The sequence below is a fragment of the Ursus maritimus genome, unplaced genomic scaffold (assembly GCF_017311325.1).
Source record: "Ursus maritimus isolate PB19 unplaced genomic scaffold, ASM1731132v1 scaffold_8, whole genome shotgun sequence".
Classification (NCBI taxonomy): Eukaryota; Metazoa; Chordata; class Mammalia; order Carnivora; family Ursidae; genus Ursus; species Ursus maritimus.
The window spans coordinates 14,723,416-14,749,504 of record NW_024426996.1 but is presented as its reverse complement, the minus strand read 5'-3'; the positions used below and the strand labels follow the sequence as shown (position 1 = coordinate 14,749,504).

Below are 26,089 nucleotides of genomic sequence, written 5' to 3'. Positions count from 1 at the left end.
TGTGGTCTCTGCACTCTGTTTGGGGCCCATTCTTTTGTTACTCTGAACATCACTTGAATAAGAAGTTGCTAATAATTTGAGCAGTTGTAACTTTCAAACTCTTTATGCGCTATTACACAGATCACCATTAACCTTGACATTCAATTTTTAAATTTCTCAACTTCACGGTTGCATGAATAATTTTCTCTCTTAGAGTTATGACAGCATTCATAAGCTCTTCTCTTTTCATATTAGTACTTTGGCACCTTTGGAAACAGGTGATAAGATAGCTTGTAGTATGATGACTAGATTAGTACACATAGCATTTCTCTCCTCTCCCTCCGACTTTTCCTGAAGACATCCCATTCTCCTGCAGTTTCTCCTTTATCCTTCTCCACTTGCCTCTATTTTCTTTCAATGAGACATATTTTTCTTTTCTCTCATCTCTGAATTTCCTTCCCTCTATAACATCACGTGAGTTACTTGAAGGCTGCTTGGGCCTGGATATCCTGGATGACTTCTAATCATGGAAATTCTGATTATTTGATCCTTCCACTTGTTTAGATTATAGAACACACCAGAGTTTATTTTGCAAAACAATCTTGGCAGTCTTGGCAGAAAATATATCTTTGAAGTTATAGCTTTGTCATGCATTCATAAAGAAAGGTCACTTTACTTTAAATGCATGTTCACATGCAATACCAAAGGCACTGTTTCTAAGGGTATTGCAGAAAGCATCGTCGACCACTGCTTCTAGCATCTTTAGGATCTGTCTCTTCCTAGTTGTGACTTGTACAATACATTTTGTAGAGTAACGAATTGTCCTTGCCCTGGGGTCAGGATTCCAACCTATTCGCTGCAACATGTCTAGATGTAAAACATGTTTACCCTTGTATAACCAATGATCCCAGTCTAAATGTTGAATACCTGCCTGTTCTTCTGTGCATTAACTGATCCCTTTTCCTAAACCTTCAGGCTCTATCAAATCCTTCCTCTGAAATTCACATCTTACATTGTTACTATTCATTCCCCAGAATGACAATATTGAAATGAGGGAGAAAAAGGTTCTAGCCATTTTAGCACCCTAAATCTTATCTTCTTATCTTCCAAAGAAATTTTTCATAGAATGTTAAATTTAAAAACTCTCTGGTGTTATTCATTAATATGCTGTTATAGATTCTAAACAACTATCTCTTTTATAGGCAACATAATCACAAGTGAATAACAAATGCAGACTTTATGACTCTAATTAAACTCTGAGCCACCACCCATTAAAAACAGATTACACACATTACATTAGATGTAAGAAAAAAATAAACACACCACATGATTAGAACGATCAAAATAAATGAGGAGCAACAATTTCAAATAATTTGTTTGTCTAAAATTTTTAACAACATAACCTAAAGTATTTTCTTGAAAATCATCCAAGAAAAAATGTTCATACTTACCTTTCACATACATATACATTGTACTTTCTCTTAGTTATTTCATCACCTCATTCTACCCCAAGAACATCTTTGAAAGTATTTCCCAAGAGTGAGAGAGTAAAGGTGATTCTATCTTTTACCCATAAAAATATTAAGATTTTATTTTGTAAGAATCGAATCAAGCGACTTAAAATTCTAAGCAAAGTGAAATTTCAACATCATTGTAAAACTGCTTAAGAGAGCAGATCTTAAGAAAATGTCATCAAGAACTATTACACCCCAGTTCCCACACTTGAGATACTCATTTATCACTGACGTGTTTTCGCCAAAATTTTTGAATGCCTTAGGATTGGGCTACCGTGGAAAGTAGTTTTTTGAATATTATGTTTATAAAGTTCTCCCTAATCCTCACTCCCATCTGTCAGCTCTTACTTCTCCAGTGAAGGATGAAGGGATAAGAATTATGTCCGTGTGACTTTTTCATCTTGACATGGGCAGGCACACAATGAAACAAAAGGAAGCTGAAACAAAGCAAAACTATGCTCAAGCAAGAATACTTTGGGGTACAGAGAAAGATATGAGAAAGCACATGAAGAGAGTAGTTCAAATAGAATGTTAAAAACCAATTCAAGCAAAGTAATTTGAAGTTATTATGTTTAAAAAAAGATCATTTAGTAGCAGTATTCCAAGAATCTGAGGAGATTTTGATGCTTTGGGGAGAAAATAACATTGCTGATGGTAACATTTAAAGGAGGGACAAAAGGACATTCCCGTCAGGAAGCCTGTAGAACACACATGGGCAACAACAACAACCCTTTGCCTTAGCTCCACACAGAAAAGGAGAAAGGCAAAGACATAAGAAAGAGATTGGAGAGAAGATATTGAATGGTTGGAAAGAATTTAAAAATAAAATGAAATAAAATAAAAGTGATGCTTTTGAGAAGATTCCTAAACTCTGCCTAGATTTACAATATGGAGGCTCATCTTCCTGTGGCAGTGAATTTAGATTAAACCTGAAATACTCTGTATTGGACTACCTAATTTTTCTCACCTAATTCGTGTAAGGTTTCACGAAGTTACCAATGGCCTGGTAAAAAGCTCTATGTGCGAAATGTTTGTAGCGCCGCACTTCACCAATGACAGGCATCTTATGAAGGAAAGGGAGGCAAAGCAACTTATTCTCTATTATGATTTCTGCTACTTAGCTTGCATCAGGAGAGGCTGGGAATTGAACATAAAAAGGGAGACACGAGGGGCACCTGGGTGGCTTAGTCGTTTAAGCATCTGCCTTTGGCTAAGGTCATGATCTCAGGGTCCTGGGATCGAGCCCACGTTGGGGCTCCCTGCTCAGCGGGGAGTCTGCTTCTCTGTCTCCTTCCCGCTCCTGCTCCCTTATACCTTCTGTAGCTATCTTTGTGTATGTCTCTCTCTCTCAAATAAATCTAAAAAAATCTAAAAAAATAAATAAAACAAATATAAAACACTGGAGATGTTAACAATTTACCAAAAACAAATGGATGTGTTTCATGGACAGCTAAGGCTTTTTGGACTAAATCCTCATCTCTCCTGGAAGAGCCTGAAAAAGAAAAGCATATAAAATATAGGTGGAAGAAAATAACTTTTCGAGGGGAAGGTAATAACTTTGTGACTTCGAAACTGTATGAAGTCCTTTGTGTGTGTTTTGGGTTCTAATTCTCTTGCAGGTTTCAGCACTGAGCACCCCGTTACTGTGATTCGTTTGTGGAAGGAAAGTAAATAAGCCTGTGCCTTACCGCTTCCACTTCGGCAGGGTCGTACCACACATTGATGTAAGGGTGCTGCAAGGCGTCCTCCACTGATATCCTTTTTGCGGGGTCAATCACTAGCATCTTTGACAGTAAGTCCCTGGCTTGGCTGGCTGAAACAACGAGTGAGAGAAACAATTAGTAAAATTTTGACTTTGGCAGGAAAATTTGTTGAAGGGGGAGGAAATTAAGAAAACGAAGATAAACTAGCACCTTCCTTCCAAACATCAGGCAACATTACCAAGTGACTAGGGAAGTGCAAAATGAAACAATGAAATATTTTTTATTCATCAGATTGAAAAAAAGGAAAAGATGGCAAACTACTTCCTGACACCAGGTAAGTTCATTCATGTTGGTGGGAGTGTACGTTGATAATTATTTTTACGAGGCAAATTTGGACTATCCATTAAAAATTTTAAATGTGAGTGTCTTATGATCCATCAGTTCTACTTTTAAGTATATAGCCTAGAGAAATAATCGTACATGTTCATGAAAAAAATACAGAAAGGATGGTCACTGCAGCGTGGGTTATGGAATAAAAACATTTTTTGAACAGTCTAAATACCTATCTAGAGAGCAAAAAAATGAGCTATGGTACAAATGTACCACGGAATTGCAGTTGGCAGTTTAAAAGACTGAGGGAGATCTATACGTACTCACATGGCCATGTTGTTAAGCAACACAATGAAGCTGCAAGGATGATCGATAGATTTGTGCACATCTGCCCCTTCCCAATTAAACAACAAATATTTCTCTCTCTTCATATTAATGTATATAAATGTGTAGGAAAAGTCTGCATGAATAATCAACAAGCTGAAAATAATAGTTACCTCTGAGGAGGGGAAAAGTTATACACACACACACACACACACACACATACATATCTCACATAATTAAAAATAAATGTGAAAGAATGAAGTTTTTTAAAAGGAAGCAGATAAAGTGGATGTAGATTGCTCATTATAAAAGCTTTTCTGAGATGCAAAAAAGAGACAAAGCAGTGTCTAGAGGGAGGCAATGAGGTCAGGGGTGACTTTTTTGAGGATGGGGGAGATGATGAGGGCTTTAACAGGAGTAGAAGCTACAAGGATAGAGAGGAGGGGACAGAATTGAAAGAATCCACACATCTCAGCAACCATATTGATATGGGTGATCTAGTTCAGTTTATAAAATACTAAATGTCTACTCTGTGTCAGGTACAGTGTGGGGTGCCAGAGATGCCCCCCCCAAATTAAATGGTGAAAATTAATAAGTGTATTTATTTAATGACAATGCTAAAAGACACTCAGTTTTCTATCTCTAAAAACACAAAATTTTACAGAAAATACAGTTCCAATCTGATTTGAAAATTTTATGGAGAAAATACTCTATTTGTTCCATGACTCCCCCTAATGGCTAACAGGGCATATTTATTCATTTCATTGATTCAGAGATCTCTTTGGTTTGTAACTGATTTTATACCCAAACACACACACCCACCTCCCACAGATTGTCCCATCAAACCTGTTTCTGCTCTTAGAAAGGGTGGAGTGGAATGGGCTCCTCATCAACAGGGACATGAACTACAGTAATACCAAAGAATCTCTCTAAGAAACAATGATCAATACTATTTGAAGGGAACAAAATGAGGAGGAAGAAAAGGTTTCATTCTTTTATTTACAAGTAAACGTCTTATGCTCTTTTTAAATAACAATAGAATAAATTCTTCCCTCTGATTATTCGTATAATTCTTTATAATTTACCAATTTTTATATTAAAATTACCTTAAACAATTATAAATATATAAACTAGCGTATCATTTGTAAAAATGATGTAATCATAGAGATTGAAAATGGATTAAAAACAAAAAAATAAACTCAAGAAAGTCGGAATCATATTATGAAGCGTGGTATTTTATTTAATAGTTTTTCTACAAGTGCTGTCATTACTTCAAATAATCTGATCAGGGCTTTTATCATCCCCACATTTGTTACACTACAAATGTCTCCATATAAAGGGACCACTTTTGCCTGACGTGTCAATTAGCATCATAAAGACATTAAGTTCTTCAAATCTCTATTGGAGTTTTAGCTCTTCCTCAATCTGTGTATAGGCAGTGTTGATCTTAAAAGCAGCAGATCTAGTAATCATTTAGTTTGTTGCCATTGACTGTGAAGTCAACTGACAGAAGAAACCCAACTGTGCAATAAACTGTCGCAAACACAGGCACAATGCTGCACACTTAAAACTCATGAGATGAAAGTCTGGGGATGATAAGACCCTGGGATATAGCATCACATTTTAGTTTCTGTCTCATTTAAGTCTGTATTAGCTATAAGTTATGGCTGTAAGTTGTCTGTAGTTAATTACCCACCGGACATTTGGGGTAAAATTTCAAAAGCATATGTCCTTTTTCTTTTTTGATAAATATAGTTACATTTTAAATAATAATTATTACTTTTTTTTAATGTCTAACAGCTTCTGAGTATTTACTGTGAGCCAGGCATTGTTCTGAGTGCTTGACAAAATATTTACTCAGTTAATCCTCCCAATGATCCTAAGGCAGACGCTTTCAACTTTCATTTGTTAAAGGAAGTATAGATAGATTAGATAACTTGTCCAGGTTCACCATTATTTTCAGGGACAGTGAGCCCAGGCAAGGAAAAAATCAAATTTGTTTCAAAATCAGGTTCTCTAAATGTTCCAAATTAAAATAAGAAATAGAATATTTATAGTATATATTTAAACACTGCCAAATTTATCCCTTGCTCTAATCCTATGACTAAGGCATTATTATCCAAGTTTTGTGGGTGAAGAAACTAAGATTTATTACTGAAGTTCTTAACTACAGACATAGTTGTAGAAAGAATTACTTATTAATGAAAGTATTTCTATTAAATATAAAATGTGTAAGTAAATCTCATTTGTCACTCTAAAATGAAAAAATAGTGAACATTCCATAAAATACAAATAAAAGAAAACTCAAAACTTGTATCTCCAAGATTTTACAACAAAAAAATGTGTTGAAAATATTTTCCAGGTAATAAAAAGAACTGGAACAATGACTTCAATGAGTATCACATTGGTCTTTTAGAGTTACACTGCAAAAGAATTTTAAGATTCCAAATAAGCCTCATGACATAGTTTACCCATACCCATACCTATAGTCACATTATTACTATCTTTCCCTCTGAATCTCCACACAATTCTAAAATCCTTAACCACATGCTCTTAGAAAAAAAAAAGTAATAATAATAAATATTTAAAAAATACTCCTTAAATTGAGGTAGTTCAAGTTAAAGAGAGGTGTCTCTATCATTCATATCTATCATTGTTTAGTCCATCACCCACGCGGTGGTTCTGAAATTGTCCCTGATGGGCATACCTTTGAGTTTATTGTGCTCAGAGTCCGCTGGGAAGAGGGAATCTGGAAAGAGCTTGGGGAAGGTGAGTCCTGCATACTTGGGCCGATTCTCCACATAGTTTCTTACTGTAGGTTGCAATTTCTTCATGAATTCCGGACATGGTGTTCCTAGTTGTTCAATTACCTTGTTCCACTGGTCAATATCTGAGAATTGAATAGTTAAGGGCAAAAAAAAGTGCAGACCTACTAGGTCTTGCCTTTCACTAGTTGGGAGACTAACTGCTTCTCCAAATCCTGAGCAATCACCAATATAATTGAAGTTTAATAAGCAAAAAAGGATGAAAATATAAAACCAGAATTGTCAGACAATGAATCCTCTTGGAATTTTAAATTCACTTGTGGCATAAATACACTTTTGGGGAACTAGCATTACTTAATAAAATAGGATAACATGAAATCGTCCTTGAGTTGTAAAGATGAAAAGGTATTTAAATAACAGAAGAATAATGTCTTATATTGAAATAAGCTTCTATATAACCATGTGATTTAAATGAGAAAAAATATGACACAAAATAATATTTTTATCATGAAATTACCTCAATCATTTATTTTCTAAAAATGAAAAATATATAAATATTTTATGATTCATTTATGTTTTTAAAATTTTCTTTTAAGATTTTTTTCTTCCTTTAGGAAATTTCATCATCTCTTCATGTTATTACTACTTAAATATGGGATCAGTATAATTTTTGATAATAAAATAACTCATTATTCTTAACCAAAGACTTGAAAAAATCTAGTTATCAAACTAATCACAATTTCATACCTATTCTTGTTACTTCTGATAGTAATGCCCTGCATTCCAGAATATTGCTTTCGATGAGGTATAAGGATAAATATAGGATGTTCAACTTAAGACAACAGGTTTCCATCCAAGTGTATGTATTTCAAAAGCATAGTAAGCATGGGGAATTCTACAGGAAAATATTACTTCTCTATGAAAATTAATACTCCCAAAACTGAGGATCTTTGACAGATATACCCGCTGACTGAAATTTTCTTTTTCATTTATCATTAATATTTGATACATCAGAGCCTTGAGAATGATAAATACCACCCATGAAAACTCCAAAGAACCAACTGGAAGTAGTTGATTTCAAACAGATTTCCTTGCCGTGTGTCAATGAATGATAGAAGCCTTAGAAATTATTCTTAAATACAATAACACAGGCAGTGCTCTCTCTTACATTGTTTAATTTTTCTACAACTTTATCCTTTAGTGTTAATTAATTTGTTTCTGCAACTGTAATATGTAACAGTTCAGGGATCTAACCATAGTATTACTCAATTGAGATTTTTAAAATCTTTACCTCTAGCTATTCAGTAGGGTTGGACTAAAAAGATCAGCAGTCCTGACAAAAGACAAAATTAACTATATTTAACAAAAATAAATATATAGTGCAAAGTAGATAAAATATTGAGCAAAGATAACATCAAGCTAATTTGCAAATCCTCTTCTATCTCCCTTATAATCTTGCTGAATATAATTTACATTATTATACAGCCTCTTAATTATTAGGTTAAAAAATATATGATTGTGTAATATGAAAAAATGAAGGGTGGGTGGGAAAAACTGAAGAACATTCCTTTACAAAACAGTAGGAACAATTAAACAAGAACACGTTTCAATAAAAGTTCATCTAAGTTACAATGTACACGGATTATAGTAAGTCAGACTCATTAGAAATAAAGAAACTAAAAGGTAACAAAAAGTTAGAATTAAAGGTTATTCTTAGACAAAAACTTATGTTAGTACTATGGACATAGGTAAACTACAACTACTTAGAGATATTTAAGTAGAAAACACTAATTAAGGTTAAATAAATCTCCATGCTTACACTGTAAATTATGAAAAGAGGTCTACTCTCTAATACAGTTAGATTATCATGCCCTACCAAGCCATCATTTAATCATTGGTCATACTTCCTTCAAATTCTGAAGACCTGATGTCAAACTAAAAATAAGGGCAAAGAAGCTGTCAGATTTTCCATAAAAGAGTCATTTAGCAAAGCTGGAAAGTACTCCCAACACACTATTATATTCTAGTTACATTTAGTTAGAGTTACAAAGTTATTGAGTAAAAAATTAATTGCTTGTAAAATAGCATTCCCAAGACAATTCCATGGTATTTTTACAATAAAGTTTAAGGAGAGTCAAATATTCTGGAAGTTGTTAAACAAAAACTGTCAAAATGCTTCTTTTAATTATAATTAAAGTCTATAGAAGCATTCAGCATGCTTCCTAACTTAGATTGCTTTTTAGATGAAACACTACTGTGGTGCTAGAGAGTATGGTTTACAAAAAAAAGGAAAACAAGAATCTTTATTATTGTCAATGTAGTAGTTGAATGTTCTAAGTGCAAATATGTGGTATAATCATCTTTAAAAGTGTGTGCCTTTATTTTAACCAATCCATTTCAAGTTCTTTGTTCCTATAAACACAAATAGTTATATTTAAGTAGTAAGTGCTCGTTTTCCAGATGTTTACAGGATCTCAACATGAGCAACTATGTTCAACTATTCTTAGTTAACCACATGATTTTTCTTTATAATCATAATTAACCAAATATAAGCCACAATTGTAAGTCGTATTTCCTTGCTCAAAGTCCAGTGCTTGTTCCAAGGATTCCAGTAAGGGAAAGAGCAAGTTTGGCATTGATGTGGCAGAAATTTGGCCATAAAATTGATAGTATGCTTGTCATGGGCCTTAAAGAATATCTCTGAAACTGGATCCCTAGTATATCAGGTCAACATATTCACACATAACATAATTAATTTTATTAACATTTTAAATAGATAATGTTACTTTTAAAAGAATTTTTAAATTATCAGATTTCCACCATGATTATATTTTTTTAAAAATACATCAAATATTAACTAGATTTTTATGATTATGTGTTGAAAATATGATAAATATTTTTTAAAGGAACGGCTAAAATTATTTTTGTAAAAGGATTTATTTGCTTTACAACACTCACAAGTCATCATTTCTATGCTGAGTAAGGATCTGAATATTTACAGATTCCAGACTGTGCAGTTATCAAAAAAGTAATAAATAGAAATATTTTATGTTTTTGATCTACTATTTCAGAAATTGTCACACTTAACATAGTTATAAAGCATTTAATAAAACTAGAAAAATGTCATCTAATAGGAATTATTTGACAATTTCCTCAATTATAAATTCATTACATAAAAAAGTCATATTACCAAAAGTTTGATTTTATAGAGTATGATGACAAGATAATGTGCAAATAGTGAATATTTCTAACGTCTTCAACAAATAATACTATAAGGGATGAATAAAACAAAGAAGTATGGATTGTAAAAATATGTATTTGAAATCCTAAGATTGAAAATTATTCCAGTTAATTTTGTCGATTAGCTAGGAACTTATATTTCATGCACTCCTTTTACTTTAGCTTTCTTGGTTAGGAAACTTTCTAAAACATATCACAAACTGCCTTGAATATAATGTACAAAAAATGCCTTATCCTTCTCTGGGTATTTTGGATCGTAATTATGAACATAATTTATTCCATGCACATTTAAACTTCCAGAAGCTACTAAGTGGAAACATAAAGTTGTTTAATGACCTCATTCTACTATGCCCTTTGAATAACTGTATCTTCTTTTAATGTTTTTTTGCATCATTGGTTACTTTTTGTCATTATGATGTTTTCCAGAGTTGACACCTCCATGAATTCAGACTTGGTTGTTAGTCTGTCTCATAGTCAATATTTTGTGCAAAAAAATATTCTCAGTGTTTGTCTCCAAATTCTTAACTACATTTTAAAAAACAAGATAATTTTGCCCAAGAGGCCTGTCTGTATAGAAAGTTCCAGGAGAGGGGCGCCTGGGTGGCACAGCAGTTAAAGCGTCTGCCTTCGGCTCAGGGCGTGATCCCGGCGTTACGGGATCGAGCCCCACATCAGGCTCCTCCGCTATGAGCCTGTTTCTTCCTCTCCCACTCCCCCTGCTTGTGTTCCCTCTCTCACTGGCTGTCTCTATCTCTGTCAAATAAATAAATAAAATCTTTAAAAAAAAAAAAAAAGAAAAAAAAGAAAGTTCCAGGAGAGGCTATCCTATCTTGCAAGCCAACCAGCTGCCTTGGTACTGTGTTGTGCCATTTGTTAGGTGTCATGATATAAAATCGTGGCTCCCAAACTTGAATATTCATAAGATAGAGAACTTACAAAAATACAGATTCCTCCCCTCTCCCCGTTAAGCTACAATATTCTGAGTCCATAAGTCTAGCATGATATTAAAAAATACCAATAGTAATTGCAATCCAGATGGCCCTGGACTATATTTTGAGAAATACTAACATAGAATATACTAAAAGTCTCTTGTGAATTACTAAGTCCAGATTTAAGAATATAGTATTACCATATTTTGGTTCTATGACACAAATTAGAATAGGGTCAATTTCATCAAAAGATTAATCCACACCTATTTGCTATGGAAAACTTAGGGGTCATTCACCTGAAAACACTTCAGTGAAAAAAAAATCCTGATAATTATCCCTCTTCCTCATGTCACCCTCCTGAAAAATGATGGGAAATTACAGTAAGTGACACACAGTCTCCCAGCAAAGGGAGAGGGGTTCTTCCCATCATCATCTAGGGAAGGATGAAAATTATATGCTGCTATCACCTGTGGGGTGCTACTTATAAAAAATACAAAAGCTATTCAATATAAGGTTCAAAATATTTGACAGTTTATTTCAGTAATTACTCCATATTTCTCTATGATAAAATTTGCTCTCAAAAGAACTCTTACTTCTGAGGACAATTTTAAAGATGAGGATAGAGATATATGCATATGTGTATTTGACAGTTCTGGATCCAGATTGTTATAGTTATGTCTTGAGCTGTTTTGTTACTTTAAAATTCTTTTTACTCTTTTTATTTGAAAAGTTCATCTTCTCTCAAAAGTTCCCCTCAAACTCTGGTAACATGAAATATAAATAAGTGACTTGATGCACAATAGTAACTAACATTTATTTTCATTACAAATGAGCAGAGAAAGAAGAAATATTATGAGCCAAAACACATTAAAAAACTCAGAGCTGACAATTTGAGTAAAGGCTATTTGGACACTGGCAGCAGATTGTGAATGGAATACTGTGGGACCCATACAATGGATCTCAGTACAATCCATTTTGTCTTATAAATCTATTTATTACTGTAATCTATATTTCCTTACAAAGCAAAAAAAGGGAGAGACATTTTGCATATAAGCAAATCCAATATATATAAATATGTTGTCACAACAGTAGAATTTTTATTAAGCTATTGAAGGTTTATCTTTGGGGCCCCTCATTTGCACAAACCTCTTACAAGACTGTATCTAATTTAATATTTGTAACATAGATAAGAAAGAGTTTTTACAAAATACCTTCCTCAAGCTGTATGATAATCTGGCCTCATAAAGGCTGGATCTGACTCTACCTGCATTTTGAAACTAGAAAGAGGCCTTGGAGATAATTTAATTTGACATCTGTATTTTATAGCTGAAAAATATCAAAGTCCTTTTAAAATTGGTAAATACAATGACTTTAACCAAAGGAGGTAATAAAAACAACTAACAGTAACAGAAATATAAAATTCTATTTAAGTGGAGTTTTGGAAAACTGTAGTCTGTTCTTTGAGACCCTTTGATTAAATCCATTTCTGAGTGTAACACTACATAAAAGGGAGATTAAGAAGGGACAATCAGGTTTATGTGAAATCAAGAAAACATGTCATATGAGGCATACTTGACAAAACTTTATATGTTTAAATTAAAAAAAACAAACAGAGACAACCTCTGCCCCCATCCTAGCACTTGGACCCTCTTATTCCTTAGTCATAATCCTTTCTAATACAGTACCTTTTATTGTAAATTTCATGATGACAAGGTTTCAGTCAGTTTTGTTTACTGATAAATACCTGGAAACAAGTGTCCAGCACATAGTAAGTGCTCAACAATATTTGTTGAATAAATGAATGTCTACTTTAAGTTCAACCAGAGTTTTATAATGGAGATAATATAAAGAATAGCAGAGAGAAAATATTCAAAGAAATGAAAACCGAGAAATTCGAGGAATTGTAGATAGGTTGGAATTTGGGAAACACGGTTGGTCCCCAGGAAGATAAGTAAAAAAAAGAAAGAAAGAAAGAAATCCATGCCAAGTTACATGGTAGAGAAACAGCAAATAACCAAAGACCAAGGGAAAAAATCCTAAATGAAAGCAGAGAGAAAAGACAGAGTATATCCAAAGATGACTATTAGACGGACAGCTAATTATTCACCAGAAATACTGCAAACAAAATGCCAGTAGATTAGTATCTTTAAAATGCTGGAAGAAAATAACATATTAATCTAAAGTTCTATATCCAACAAAACTATCTTTCAAGTAAGGGAACCCATTCAAAAAGAGAGAAAAAAAACAGTTTTATCATCAAAGATTTTTACTAAGGAACTTTCAAAGGATATTTTTTAGAGCAAAAAAATGAACTCAAAATACATCACATCAATAGGAGAAAGGATAAAAACCATAAGATCATTTCAATAGGTGCAGAAAAAGCATTTGACAAAGTACAACATCCATTCATGATAAAAACCCTCAACAAAGTAGGTTAGGATGGAACATGTCTCAACATAATAAAGGCCATATACAAAAGACCCACAGCTAACATAATCCCCAATGGGGGAAAACCAAGAGCTTTTCTCCTAAGGTCAGGAACAAGACAAGGATGTTCACACTCACCACTTTTATTCAACGTAGTACTGGAAGTCTTAGCCACAGCAGACAACAAAAAGAAATAAAAGGCATCCAGATTGCTAAAAAAGAAGTAAAACTTTCACTATATGCAGATGACAGGCTGGATACTAAATATAGAAAACCTGAAAGACTCCACCAAAAAAAAAAAAAACTATTAGAAGTAATAAATGAATTCAGTAAAGTCACAGGATACAAAATCAACATACAGAAATTTATTGTATTTCTATACACAAACAATGAGCAGCAGAAAGTGAAATTAAGAAAATAAACCCATTTGCAATTACACCAAAAATAATAAACTACCTAGGAAAAAGTCTAACCAAAGAGGCTAAAGATCTGTACTCCAAAAACTATAAAACATTGATGAAAGAAATTCAGAACAGAGAAATCAAAAAGACATTCCATGCACATGGGCTGGAAGAGCAAATACTGTCAAAATGTCAACATTACCGAAAGCAATCTACAGATTTAATGCAGTCCCTATCAAAATACCAATAGCATTTTTCAGAGAAGGAATAAACAATCCTAAAATTTGGATAAAATCACAAAAGACCCTGAATAGCCAAAGCAGTCTTGAAAAAGAAAAAGAGGGGCAGCTGGGTGGCTCAATCAGTTAAGTGTCCAATTCTTAATTTTGGCTCAGATTATGATCTCAGGGTTGTGAGATTGAGCTTAAGGTTTTAAGATTCTCTCTCTCCCACTGCCCTTAGCCCTCTCTCTCTTTCTCAGAGGGGGAAAAAAAACGTAAAGAAAGAAAGTAAACAAAACAAAAACAAAACTTTAAGTATCACAATTCCAGATTTCAAGTTATACTACAAAGCTATAGTAATCAAAGCAGTATGGCACCAATACAAAAATAGACACACAGATCAATGGATCAGAATAGAAAATCCAGAAGTAAACCCACAAGTCTATGGTCCGTTAATCTTTGACAAAAGAAGAAAGAATATGCAATGAGGAAAAAACAGTCTCTTCAACAAATGGTGTTGGGAAAACTGGACAGCTACATACAAAAGAATGAAACTGGACCACTTTTTTACACCATACACAAAAATAAATTCAAAATGGACTAAAGACCTAAATGTGAGACCTGAAGCCATAAAAATCTATTAAGAGAGCACTGGCAATAATGTCTCTGACATCAACCATAGCAACATTTTTCTAGATATATCTCCTGAGGCAAAGGAAATAATAGTGAAAATAAACTAATGGGACTACATCAAAATAAAAAGAAAGGAAACAATCAACAAAACTAAAAGCTAACCTACACTGGAAGAAGATATTTGTCAATGATACATCTGATCAAGGGTTAGTATCCAAAATATATAAAGAACCGATACAACTCAACACTCACAAGCAATTTAAAAATGGGCAGAAGAAATGAACAGACATTTCTCTGAAGAAGACAGACCGATGACCAACAGACATATGAAAAGATGCTCAACATCACTCATCAGGGAAATGCAAATCAAAACTACAGTGAAATCACCTCACACCTGTCAGAATGGCTAAAATAAAAAACACAAGAAACAAGTGTTGATGAAGATGTGGAGAAATAGGAATTCTCATGCTGTACTGGTGCAGCCACTATGGAAAACAGTATGGAGGTTCCTCAAAAAGTTAAAAATAGAACCACCCAATGATTCAGTAATTGCACTACTGGGTATTTATCCAAAGAATACAAAACTAATTCAAATGGATACATGCACTCCATGTTTATTGCAGCTTGATTTACAATAGCCAAATTATGGAAGCCGTCCAAATGTCCATCAACAGATGAATGGATAAGGAAGTGGTATATACAATGGAATATTATTCAGCCATAAAAAGAATGAAATCTTCCCATTTGCAATGACATGGATGGAGCTAGAGAGTATAATGCTAAGCGAGATAAGTCAGAGAAAGTCAAATATCATATGATTTCACTCACATGCGGAAATTAAGAAACAAAACAAGTGAGCAAAGGAAAAAAAGAGAAACAAACCAAGAAACAGATTAACTATAGAGAACAAACTGATGGTTACCAGAGGGGAGGGAGAAGGAGGATGGCTGAAATCGTGGATGGGGCTTAAAGAGTACACTGATCAATAAGAGCACTGAGTAACGTATAGAATTGTTGAATCACTCTATTGTACACCTGAAATTAATAGTACTCTGTATGTTAACTATACGAATTAAAATTAAAAACTTAATAAATAGTAAAAAGAAAGAAAGAAAGAAAGAAAGAAAGAAAGGAAGGAAGGAAGGAAGGAAGAAAGAAAGAGAGTATTCTGGTGTATTTCAAAATGGTTTCTTTTACCTTCCTGCTATGGGAAAAATGAGGCAATTTTTCCTCTGAAATTGTCTGTAGGAAACTAAGTTCCTGGAGGTAAATCTAATCATGTTGTAGTTCCATATGACTGGCTCTCCCTGGAGTTTTTAAATCTTAGACATGTCCACACTGAGTTTCTAGAAATTTGTCAATTATAGTTCAGGTTTTTCTACCCTTGACATGAATCCCTATATTTGCCTGTTTCTCTTGGTTGGTGGCAGTAGATTTCTCTGTATCTTCCCCTCTCTTGCAGATCCTAGAGAGTTGATGATTTTCTATCTGTTCAGCCTTTTTACTTCTTGTTAGAATGGGGTGATAACTTCTAAGCTTCTTACATGTGGGACTGGAAACCAGAAGTCTATTTTATTTGATTTGATATATAATAAGAGACATTATATTCATATTTTTATTTTCCTATAATTTGTTGTTGATGTGGAAAAATAAACCTCATTTTTAATGTTGAAAAAAAGGGAAATAATCTTAAAATAAAGAGCCAAATTGCAAGAAGTAGTGGTAAGCTGAGAAAATGATAGAATTCTTTCATTTAAGGTGAATCTAAACAAACTCTAACTGTATGCAATATTATAATAATATTGTCAATTAATGAGGCTAAAAAAAAAGAACTAAAATACTGGTCAGATATAGCATATTTCAGTTGGTACAGTAATGATCTAAATTAGTTTGTTCTAAGATCCTTGTGTGTTCAGGAGAAAAATAAAAATTATCCAAATTAAAAAGGCATTTTCGCACATACTGAACTATCAGTTTAATACATTTCCAGTATAAATACCAATAGGAATCTTAGCAAGCCAATGCTAAACTGTTTATGGAAAAGCAATGATTCATTAATTGCTAAGATACCACTGAAGAAGGCAAAAAAGGTGAGATATTTACCTTACCTGATATATGTATATATTATACATTTGTATTAAGAAAGGGTAGTAGTGGCATAAAGATAAATAAAGAGACCAGTGGAACAAAATGTAGCGCCTAGAATCTAATACCTTCTCCCTCAATATGCGGAAACCTATGACAGTAAGCCTTATAGACCAGTAAAGAAAGAATAAGCTAGTCAATAAATAGAAACGAAATAAAATAAATTAGATCCCTCTTTAACACCAAACACAAAAATCAATTCCAAGTGAACTAAAGGCTTAAATGTAAAAGATTAATCTTTAAAACATTCATAGTAAAATTACAAGAGAATATAAAGGCATAAGAGGATTCTTAAGACATAAAAATACATAAACTGTAAAAAAAAGATTGCCGAATTCCAAAATCACTATAAAATAAAATGGAAAAATAATCTAAATACAGGGAGAATATATTTGCAACACAGAAAACCGACAAAGAATATGTGTCAGAATCTATAATGAACTCCTACTAATCAATTTTTTTAAATACAGTAAAAATATTTAAAGAAAAGAAACTTTACCAAGGGGAAAATATTACTGGCCAATAAACAAAAGAAAAGATGCTTAGCTTCCCTTGTAGTTAAGAAAATATAAATGAAGCCTCCAATGAAATAGTATTTTATATCCAAGAGATTGGTAACAAATTTAAAAACAAATCTGACAATACCAAGAGTTGGTGACAATGTGGAGTAAAGAGTTATATTTATATATTGCTACTCTAGAAATCAATCTGATGTTAAAATGTGCACCCCTATGCGCCCAGGCATTTATCATTAAAAAACAAAAAACAAAAAACCCTTTCCCATGTGCTCCTTTCCCATGTATCTCCCATGAGATATATATTCATAGCTTCATTGTTTACAAAAGCAAAAACAGAAACAAAAAAAATGAATATATTCCAAAGCCTATTTATAGGAGAATGAATTCACTATGGAATATTCAGAGACTGCAATACTTTACAGCAATGAAAATGAATGAACTATCTAATGCATCGACACGAACAAATCTCAAAAATTTAATATTAACTTCAACAAAATCAAGCAGCAAAATAATGTGTCTTGTGCCATATGTAAAACATATAAAGCTAAACCATATGCTGCTTAGAGATAAATATACCCGTGGTAAAATATAAAGAAAGTCAAGAAGATTGTAAAAATATGTATTTAGGACCTCTGGGGAGAGTGAAGAATATGACTGGGGAGAACACAAAAAGACTCAAAGATATTGGTAATGTTCTATGTTTTAATCTGAGTGATAGTATATGTGTATTCATTTTATTGATCTTCAAAAGCTATATATTTAATATTAATTCACTTGATAATATAAAATAGTCTGTAATTTTTAAAGTAAGAATTTCTGCTATGATGAAATTCATTAGATCTCCCAAAAGTATCTCAATAGTTGAGTTCTGATCTTACTGTAGAGAGTTAAAAACATTTCATTTGAAAAAATTCAGTTAATATATACTTAAAAATACATTTACTAATAAAGTAGCATATAAATATATAACATTTAAAAAACTGCTTTTAGCTATCTAATTTCTCAATGCTAAAAATAATGTTGAAATTTTTTAGACATAAAAGATAAAGGGGATAAGGCCTTATTAATATTTTAAGTTTTGCTCTTGAATTAGTTTATATATTAAGAAGCTGGCTCATATTGCAAGGATTTCTAGCAATCATTTATTTTGAGAATGCCTTCATATAAGTGAGGATATGTTGATTAAAATAATATGACATTTTATGATGTATTTTATGGATATATAATATACATATTGTATATCTCTAACTGCATTTTAAATGTTCTATTTAACTAATAGACTTAGATATAATTTTATTGCCTCTTCAGAGAACTCATTTCTAATAATAGGGAATTTAAAAAATAGTCTGTCTTGCATATTAAGGTTTAACCTTATGATAATCAGTGTTCATAACTTTTTTGCTTGAAAAAGAATGATTTAAACTTTAACCAACATGTTTGAAATCATTAAAAGACCACATCCTACACTCAGAGGAGCCACTTTAGAAAATAATTAGCATTTGTCCTTCAAGAAATTTACAAATGTATCCCTATAAGAACTCCAGAAATAACTCAATATAAAAATATCAAGCTCAGGCATTGAAAGGGCATCTACTATGAGATTTTAACATTAGTACCAACCTAAAGCTTTACTTACAAGGGATTTTAATATGCAAGTTAGAAATGATATCCAAGAAACTTCTCCCCAAAAATGGATTCTAAGAAATGTTAATCTGTACTTACAAACTCCATTGTGGAAACCTGATTTGATTTTTTAAATAGAAAATGAGAGGAAAGTAATGAAAATCAATCATTTTAATTTAGAGGTGGCAAATATTCATTTCACTCACCACAATGAACTGAAAAAGCAGAGTACAAAGTTAACAGATTGAGTCTATTTTCATCAAATGCCTAAAATTAGCCAAAACTTAAGAACTGCTTCATGTTCATGTCCAAAGACCAAAGTAATGTTTAAAATTCCTTGGAAATTAAAAAAAATCCTGTTTCTTAGAAATCTGAAGGAATTTTGTTTTTTATCAAGCCAACTGACTTTGAAACAGCATTAACATGAACACGAATACGGCAAATTTATTGATGTTATTTAATAAAATGTCTATGTAGAAGACAAAACTGCAATACAGACAGAAAAACTTGAAAAATAAATGTGTCATAAATAAGACTAGAAAAAAGAACAGAAGTAAAAACAGTGTAACTTTATTTTTACTAAATAAAACTTTTTAGGTTAGTTCTTTCATTCAACAAAAATTAATTGAGTGCCTAACTCAGTCATTTCCCAAACTGGTCCTTTAATACATACAGAGAGTATATGTATGAAACTATATATATCCATATAAGTAATATATTATTCCCCAAAGCAAATAGCTAATAGTAATATGGTTAGGATACACTATATTAGTAATTAGGTCTACTTTAATTATACATTAAAACCCCATTATTATAGGTTTGATTTTATTTTTGAATCACAGTCACTTAAGCAGAGGTTTTATCCTTAATATGATGAAGACATAATACCTTCATAAGTGACTGAATGTAGAATATTTAACTAACTTAAGAAAATAAATTATTACACACCCATATACCAATAACAGAGTGTCGATATTTATTTAATACTGAAAAGCCTCTGGAATCTTTATTTGCTAACTATTAGCTGCCTAAGAGAAGATCAGTTTTACTTATTCAAGTGACAGAAAATTATTTCTTCAGATATTTTATATAATCATTATTAACTAATGAGGTTTTAATTTTTGCATTTGTTAATAATGTAGAAAAAATAAGAACATTTCTATTCCTAGAAATGAAGTAAATGACAAAAAGAACTTTAAAAGAGTTGGTCAATTTTAAAATGAAATTCATATGCATGCTTTCTGAATATGCGTTAATATAAACGTATCATATTTGAGGGTGAAAATAAATCTAACTGATTAAAGATTTCCACGTCAAGTGAATATTTCTTAAGAGCATAAATCTCCAGTCTTAAAACTGAAACATTTCCTCATTTATTATCTAGCTCCGAAAATAACTTAATTTTAAGTTATAATCAACCCCCCCCCAAAAGAAACAATAGAGAAGAACCTATCACTGTTATTAGTTTCATTGGACTGAATTTTAAGGCAAGCTTTTTGAAAGCATGCTGAATGTTTCATATTTGATACTGTGTTATCCACATAAGATCTAGCTAGGAGACAAGGTTACTCCACCATAATGCCAGCTGGTAAATATTGGACACTAGAGTCTCTTAGAACCCCTCTAAAGGTGGTGAATATATACCATCAGCAGTGTTGTGTTTGAGACCAAAGGGAATTGATTGAGAATGACACCCATAGAGACTACTGGCCGCTAAGAAGGATACGATCAGTGCCAGGAAACAACACTGCACCTTTTATCATTTCTCCCATGATGCACCCTACTGACCACATGTCAACTGAAAACAAAAATGAAATGAAGATAAACAAGAAGATAGGAATAGAACAGCAAATAAATGAAAATACTTGGCTACTCATGCCATAGAGCAATGGTCTGACCTTTCACTGGCTGGCTCAGAGGCCAGTCTCATAATCATCAGTGTTTGAAAACAGCGGAATAGGGAGAACACAAGAGTGTCAGGGCCCTCTCTGCTGTGCAACTGAACTAACAGTGCCACTCAATGCTACTTAATGCAGGATAATATTACTTTGCAATTATAATTCAATCATTAATTTAGTTTCTGATTTAAAAGGTCTCATTTGCATTCATCTACTAGAATCCTACTGATTTGTATTGTGAATTATTCTAGATTGTGTTAATATGGGAAACATGCAAATTGGTTTCTTTTCTATTCTTTCGTATACCATATTTGAAAAAAAAAAAAAAGCTGAGCTGCCAGCAACCTCAAAAGAAAGGGTTTCTTTTACAAAACACATTTACTCTTATTTATAAATATGAATAAATTTCCAGAAGTGAAATGCCAGTTCAAGAATGAGTGTTTCGAAATATGCTGGCTCAGTTTCATCGATTCCCATCAAAGGAGCATGTTTCTAAACAGGAAGCCTTGTCTTATTCTTATAAACACGGTTGCTTTATAATGGGAAGAAATACTGGCTTTCAAAATGGGATGGTTCAACATGAAATGAACAACATGATTTAAAGAGCTGACACTTCTCAGACTATGAATCCAAAGAAACCTGGAATTCAAGGTGAAATTATAATGGTTTCTCTGCTATTGCCAGTTATCATCCAGAACTTAAAACCAGTAAGCTAGGGCAGAGGGTACACAGGGAGGGGCAAAATGGGAAAAGGCGAAGCAAGAAGGTAAAATCTCTCTCTTTAACCATACTTGGTTACTCACGTGTTCCTACTGAAAAGTCAGAAAGAGAGATAGGTCATTCTTAAGGGGGAAGATAACCTAGAAGAATAAGGGATGTTGAGGGGGAGCAAATAGGAAAGGCATTAAAATAGCAGTACACTCTAATTTTGCTCCACTTACTCTTCAAATTCCATTTTGTAATTTGGCAGTGACCTTAAAGAATTCCTCCTGAGATTCTTTCCAATGTCAAAATCTCACTCAGGTTAAACTCAAAGTTTTCATCATTTGACTTAACACCTAAACAGAGTGATCACTGCAAAGAAATGGTTACAGCTTTGAAGGTGATAAGCATACCAAGAGAAGCAAATTGGTTTTGCTTCCATTTTAGGAAAGCAAGTGACATGCAAAAATATCAGGGAAAGATAGAGCAAACAGTTGTGCATCCCTTTATTATTAACGCATTTGTAGTTATGGATAGTATCGGTCTCACAAGAGATTGGTTTTGTGAGAACCTTTGATTAAAGGAAAAAAGAAAAAAGATCTCTGAAAACGCATCTGTTTTGGAATTGCAAGTTTTCTTATCTACTGTCCGAGGTGACCAGTCTAAGTTGCTATTTACAGTGTATCTACTTTTATAGATATTGTGGAAGACAAAGACAAAAAAATAGAGAGAGATTAAAAACTCGATAAGCAGGGTTTTCTCTTGCCTGTACCCATTCAAACCCTTGGAAAAGGTGGCTTTTGCTGCAAACAGAATCTGGGGGTATTTGTATCTGGGAGTTAGAAAACATCCATTTTTATTTTTTTTAATGAAAAAAAATCTCTTCTATATTATCTCTAGCAGATACTCATTTTTTCTGCTGCAGAATCAACTCCATTACTTTTTAACTCTATAACCTTGGTCAAGGTACTTCAACTCTCTAAATATAAACTTCATCCTCTAAAATGTGGATGGTGAATAGTATTTATCATGTAAAAATTTTTTAAAAGATTTGAAAGGATTATGCCTGGTAAAGATCCTTCTACATTGCCTGGTACATAGTAAGTATGAATTATATATTGGAATTAAATGTATTCTGGAAAGGTTTATTGATTTAATATTATATTTAGATATAATAAAGAAATTTTTCCAATGAGGGAAACTCACGGTTCACTGGGTGATCCTTTCACTGTTAAAACCACTTAAAAAGGCATTCCACATATTCAATCACAGTTGACTCTATGGAACTTCTTTCCATTATCTAAAAAGTAATTGCCCTGCTTCCTCAACCAAATAATAATCTTAACATATGTGAATATAGCCAATGATCCCTGGCCACTCCTTTCCTAAAACTGACAAATTTTCATCTTTCAGACTAAAATCCCTTGACTTTCACTCTCTCATATATGCCTTTAAACATTGGAAAAACAGTAACAACAGGTGATCTAAATGGAATCTTAGTCCTTATGTTGCTTTAGTCTCAAATGGTTCTAGACAGTTGCTGGTTTAATAATTGGCACTAATAACTGGCATATCTCCCAGTTTTCCTTTGTGTGGCTCTGGGGATACAGATATTGCAAAGTAAAAGGAGACCATTTTTTGGAAATTTATCTTCATGTCAGAATCCAAAATAGACTTAATAGATCATAAAGTTTTTCATAAAAATAATGCAGATATAAAACTCTAGATCTGAACTAGTGATTAATATAATGAATTCTATATTTTCTATTTTAAAGAACCTTTCTGAGTAAAAATACCTTAGAAACCTTTCCAATTTCCCATTCCCATTTAACCTTATTAACTATTCATTATGCCTACAGACTATCCACACTTATGCCACCTAAGTGCTAACTAAGCCTTGTGCCTAGAAATGATAAACTCTATTATTATGAATTACAAACATGGAATATATGCACATTTTTATGGATCTTTATATACTCAAGACAAGATTATTTCTCAAGATAAACTCACTGCACCAGATTTTGTGAATTATTCATCACAACTAAAACAGGAAATAGGTAATAAAAGAATTTGATACTAAATCTTGTTGGAACAGGGAGGTGGGGGTTGTGGTAAGCCTTCCCTCAATGAATATACATATCTGCTTTGCAAGGAGACTGGATTATTTTATGAGACTTTCAAAATATTCCAATGAATGCTGATCATGCATAGACCTGAGAAGAAATTAGCAAATTCGATTACTGTTGGAAACTGGATTTTGCTGCTGAGAACGCCTGATACAATATTTGGGTCTCGTAAGAGTTTTGTACATTAATGCTGCCCAATTAGAATTCTGGTTGCTTTCATGATTCTGATTTATTACATTTCCTCTCCCATCATCAGTATTCCCATAGACAGAAAGGAAATTCATTTGGAATGGCGACACTCAGAAAGTGAGTCACTTTCCCTAGAAGGGATGTTAAGTAAGTTTTGGTGTTACTAAATTATGGTGATTAATTTTCTAAGTGAGAAAATCTCAAGTGTCATCGTATCGTTTGTCAGGCATTAAATTATGCTAAGTTATCTTTTTTTTTCTGTTCTAGCCAAGAGATAGAAATGATATAACGTAGGCTCTGGCAGCTTAAATCTAAATAAAGAAAGCATCCTATTGCTATTTCTACATTCTGTCCAATGGCTTGGGTTGTAATTTACAGTGAAATATTTTTTGGACTACGTGAGTTTCTATCTAGCAACCTGGCAAATGTCTCCCATCTGGGAGATTATGTGACTCTGGTAAAACAACTGTGAGACCACATTGCTTTTCTCTCTAACCTAACTATATCTTCATTTGGCATAGGGTTCAGACAATGTGCTTTGATAAATTATCTTTCAAAGCATACCTCAAAATACAATAGCAAGAAGATTTCATATGATTTTCTAATGTCACAACATCATTTCTTTGAAAAGTTTGTTTCAAAAGTTATAAATGTAGATATTTAACAAGAGCACATTGTTTTAAACTTCAGTGAAAAGATGGAATTATAAAAGACTAAAGAAACATATATATTTTGCACATTTAAATCTAAATAAGAAAAATAACATTTATGGAATGATAAATATTCTAATGCCAGGAAGTCAAAGGAAGATTTTCTCCTTGAGGCTACCCATTCAACTTGCTTTTCTTGCTTAAGAACTTCTATGTCATTATATTATTGATTTTTAACCTTTATTTAAAATACTTTATATTTCTGATTTGCTTATTTACAAAACAGAAAAAATCCATTGAAACTTACAGCAAAGGAGAAAACTTTTAGCTTTATATTAAATTACAAATAAAACAATAGACTAAAAAACTTATTTTGCCATAAAACAGAATTTGTTTACTGCACCAATATGTTTTAAATGTCGTCTTTCAAAATCCATGTAATGCTGTAGTGTATAGAAATAAGTAACTCAAAGAATCCCAATGTTGAAAAATGTCTTTTTCTTTAAACTTTCACTTTTCATTGTTCTGATCAATAAACAGCAAATGCTGACTCCAGGTGTCTCACATTATCACCAGTGTCCGTATCTTCACTTCATTCTGTACATCAGGTTACACAAGTATTTTAGAAAGTGGCAAACTTTATTTTTCTTTCTCTTTACTGTTGTCTAATTCACAGATAATTTTTGTTTCTCATCATTTGAAAGAAATTTTTTATTCTACGTAGACTTTTAGTTATTTTCATTTTTTATAGTTTATCTAATTCAGTTTGAAGGTTATTTGGGCTGGAGTGTCCCCAAACTATTTAACTTTATAACATAAATATTGTATCCCTTAACTTTGAAAGTGTTTGCAGGTATGTGTATATTTGTAAACATCTAATGTTTTATCACCACAGCAATCCTCTAAGATAGGGAGAGGAGGTATTTTATAAAGTAAATTAAAAGTTAGGGGAGGTCACATGACCAAAGTGAATAGGACCAGAAGCCAGTTCCTGGAGCCTTATTCCAGTATGTGCTCAACTTTCATTTGGCTATGGAAGGGAGAAAGAGTGTTGCACACAGTAGGTATCACTGTTCATGAACTCTGTCTTAAGGGCTCCCTAGGGCCAGGACAGTTTGAATGGACTATCACAGCAATGACTCAAGAATGTGTTTTATTGTTTGTAGTTTTCCCCCTCAATATTTCACTTCATTTAAAAAAATCACTCAGTACTCTGTCTATAGAACTGTAGAGGAATTGGCAAAAATAACATGCTTTTAAGCCTTTCTGTATGCATCTTCAGGAGACTTCTGGGGGACCCAGTAATCCGAGTGGAACTTTGTGAATTCACTCAGCCGCTCCTCTCCAAGACATCAGGGGGTCAAGGTCCAGCTCCTCAATTTCTTGCCTTCTGTTCCACTCTGGAAGTCCATCCTGGCTTGTTGCTCTGAGATATACTTGCAGAGTCTGTATCTCTGAACTCCTTTTATGTCCTTCATGCCTTATCCTGCCCTCTGGTATACTCTGGCCTACTCTCAACTCCTGGGAGAGGGATTTTCCTCTTAGAACTATGTCCTTCCATCTTTTTAGATCACCTCGATCTGGAGTTCCCACTCTAGTGATTGCTATCTTACTCAGATTTTCTCAAAATAATAATAAAAGAGTAGTAAACAAATTAATGGTGAAAATATATTCTTTCAAAAAAGTACAAAGAAATAAAGGTGAAAAGTCTTATTTTTTTTAATGTTTATGATTATCTGCAATGTGCTTATGGGTATGAAAGAATGACTGAA

At 32.8% G+C, this 26,089-nt stretch overlaps 1 protein-coding gene across 6 annotated transcripts in view; it reads right to left on the bottom strand.

The window, feature by feature from the left end:
• Positions 1 to 26,089, bottom strand: part of MAPK10 (mitogen-activated protein kinase 10) — a 575,903-nt gene that overhangs the window by 42,990 nt on the left and 506,824 nt on the right. For 5 of the 6 annotated variants that reach the window (XM_040625182.1, XM_008706163.2, XM_008706168.2 and 2 more), the window contains 2 exons: positions 6,558 to 6,740; positions 3,182 to 3,306 (listed from right to left, as the gene is read on the bottom strand). In XM_040625182.1, the coding sequence (XP_040481116.1) occupies positions 3,182 to 3,306; positions 6,558 to 6,740 (308 nt within the window). Of the gene's footprint in view, positions 1 to 3,181; positions 3,307 to 6,557; positions 6,741 to 20,478; positions 20,551 to 26,089 lie in introns of all 6 variants that reach the window. The other variant, XM_008706167.2, reaches the window with a different exon arrangement.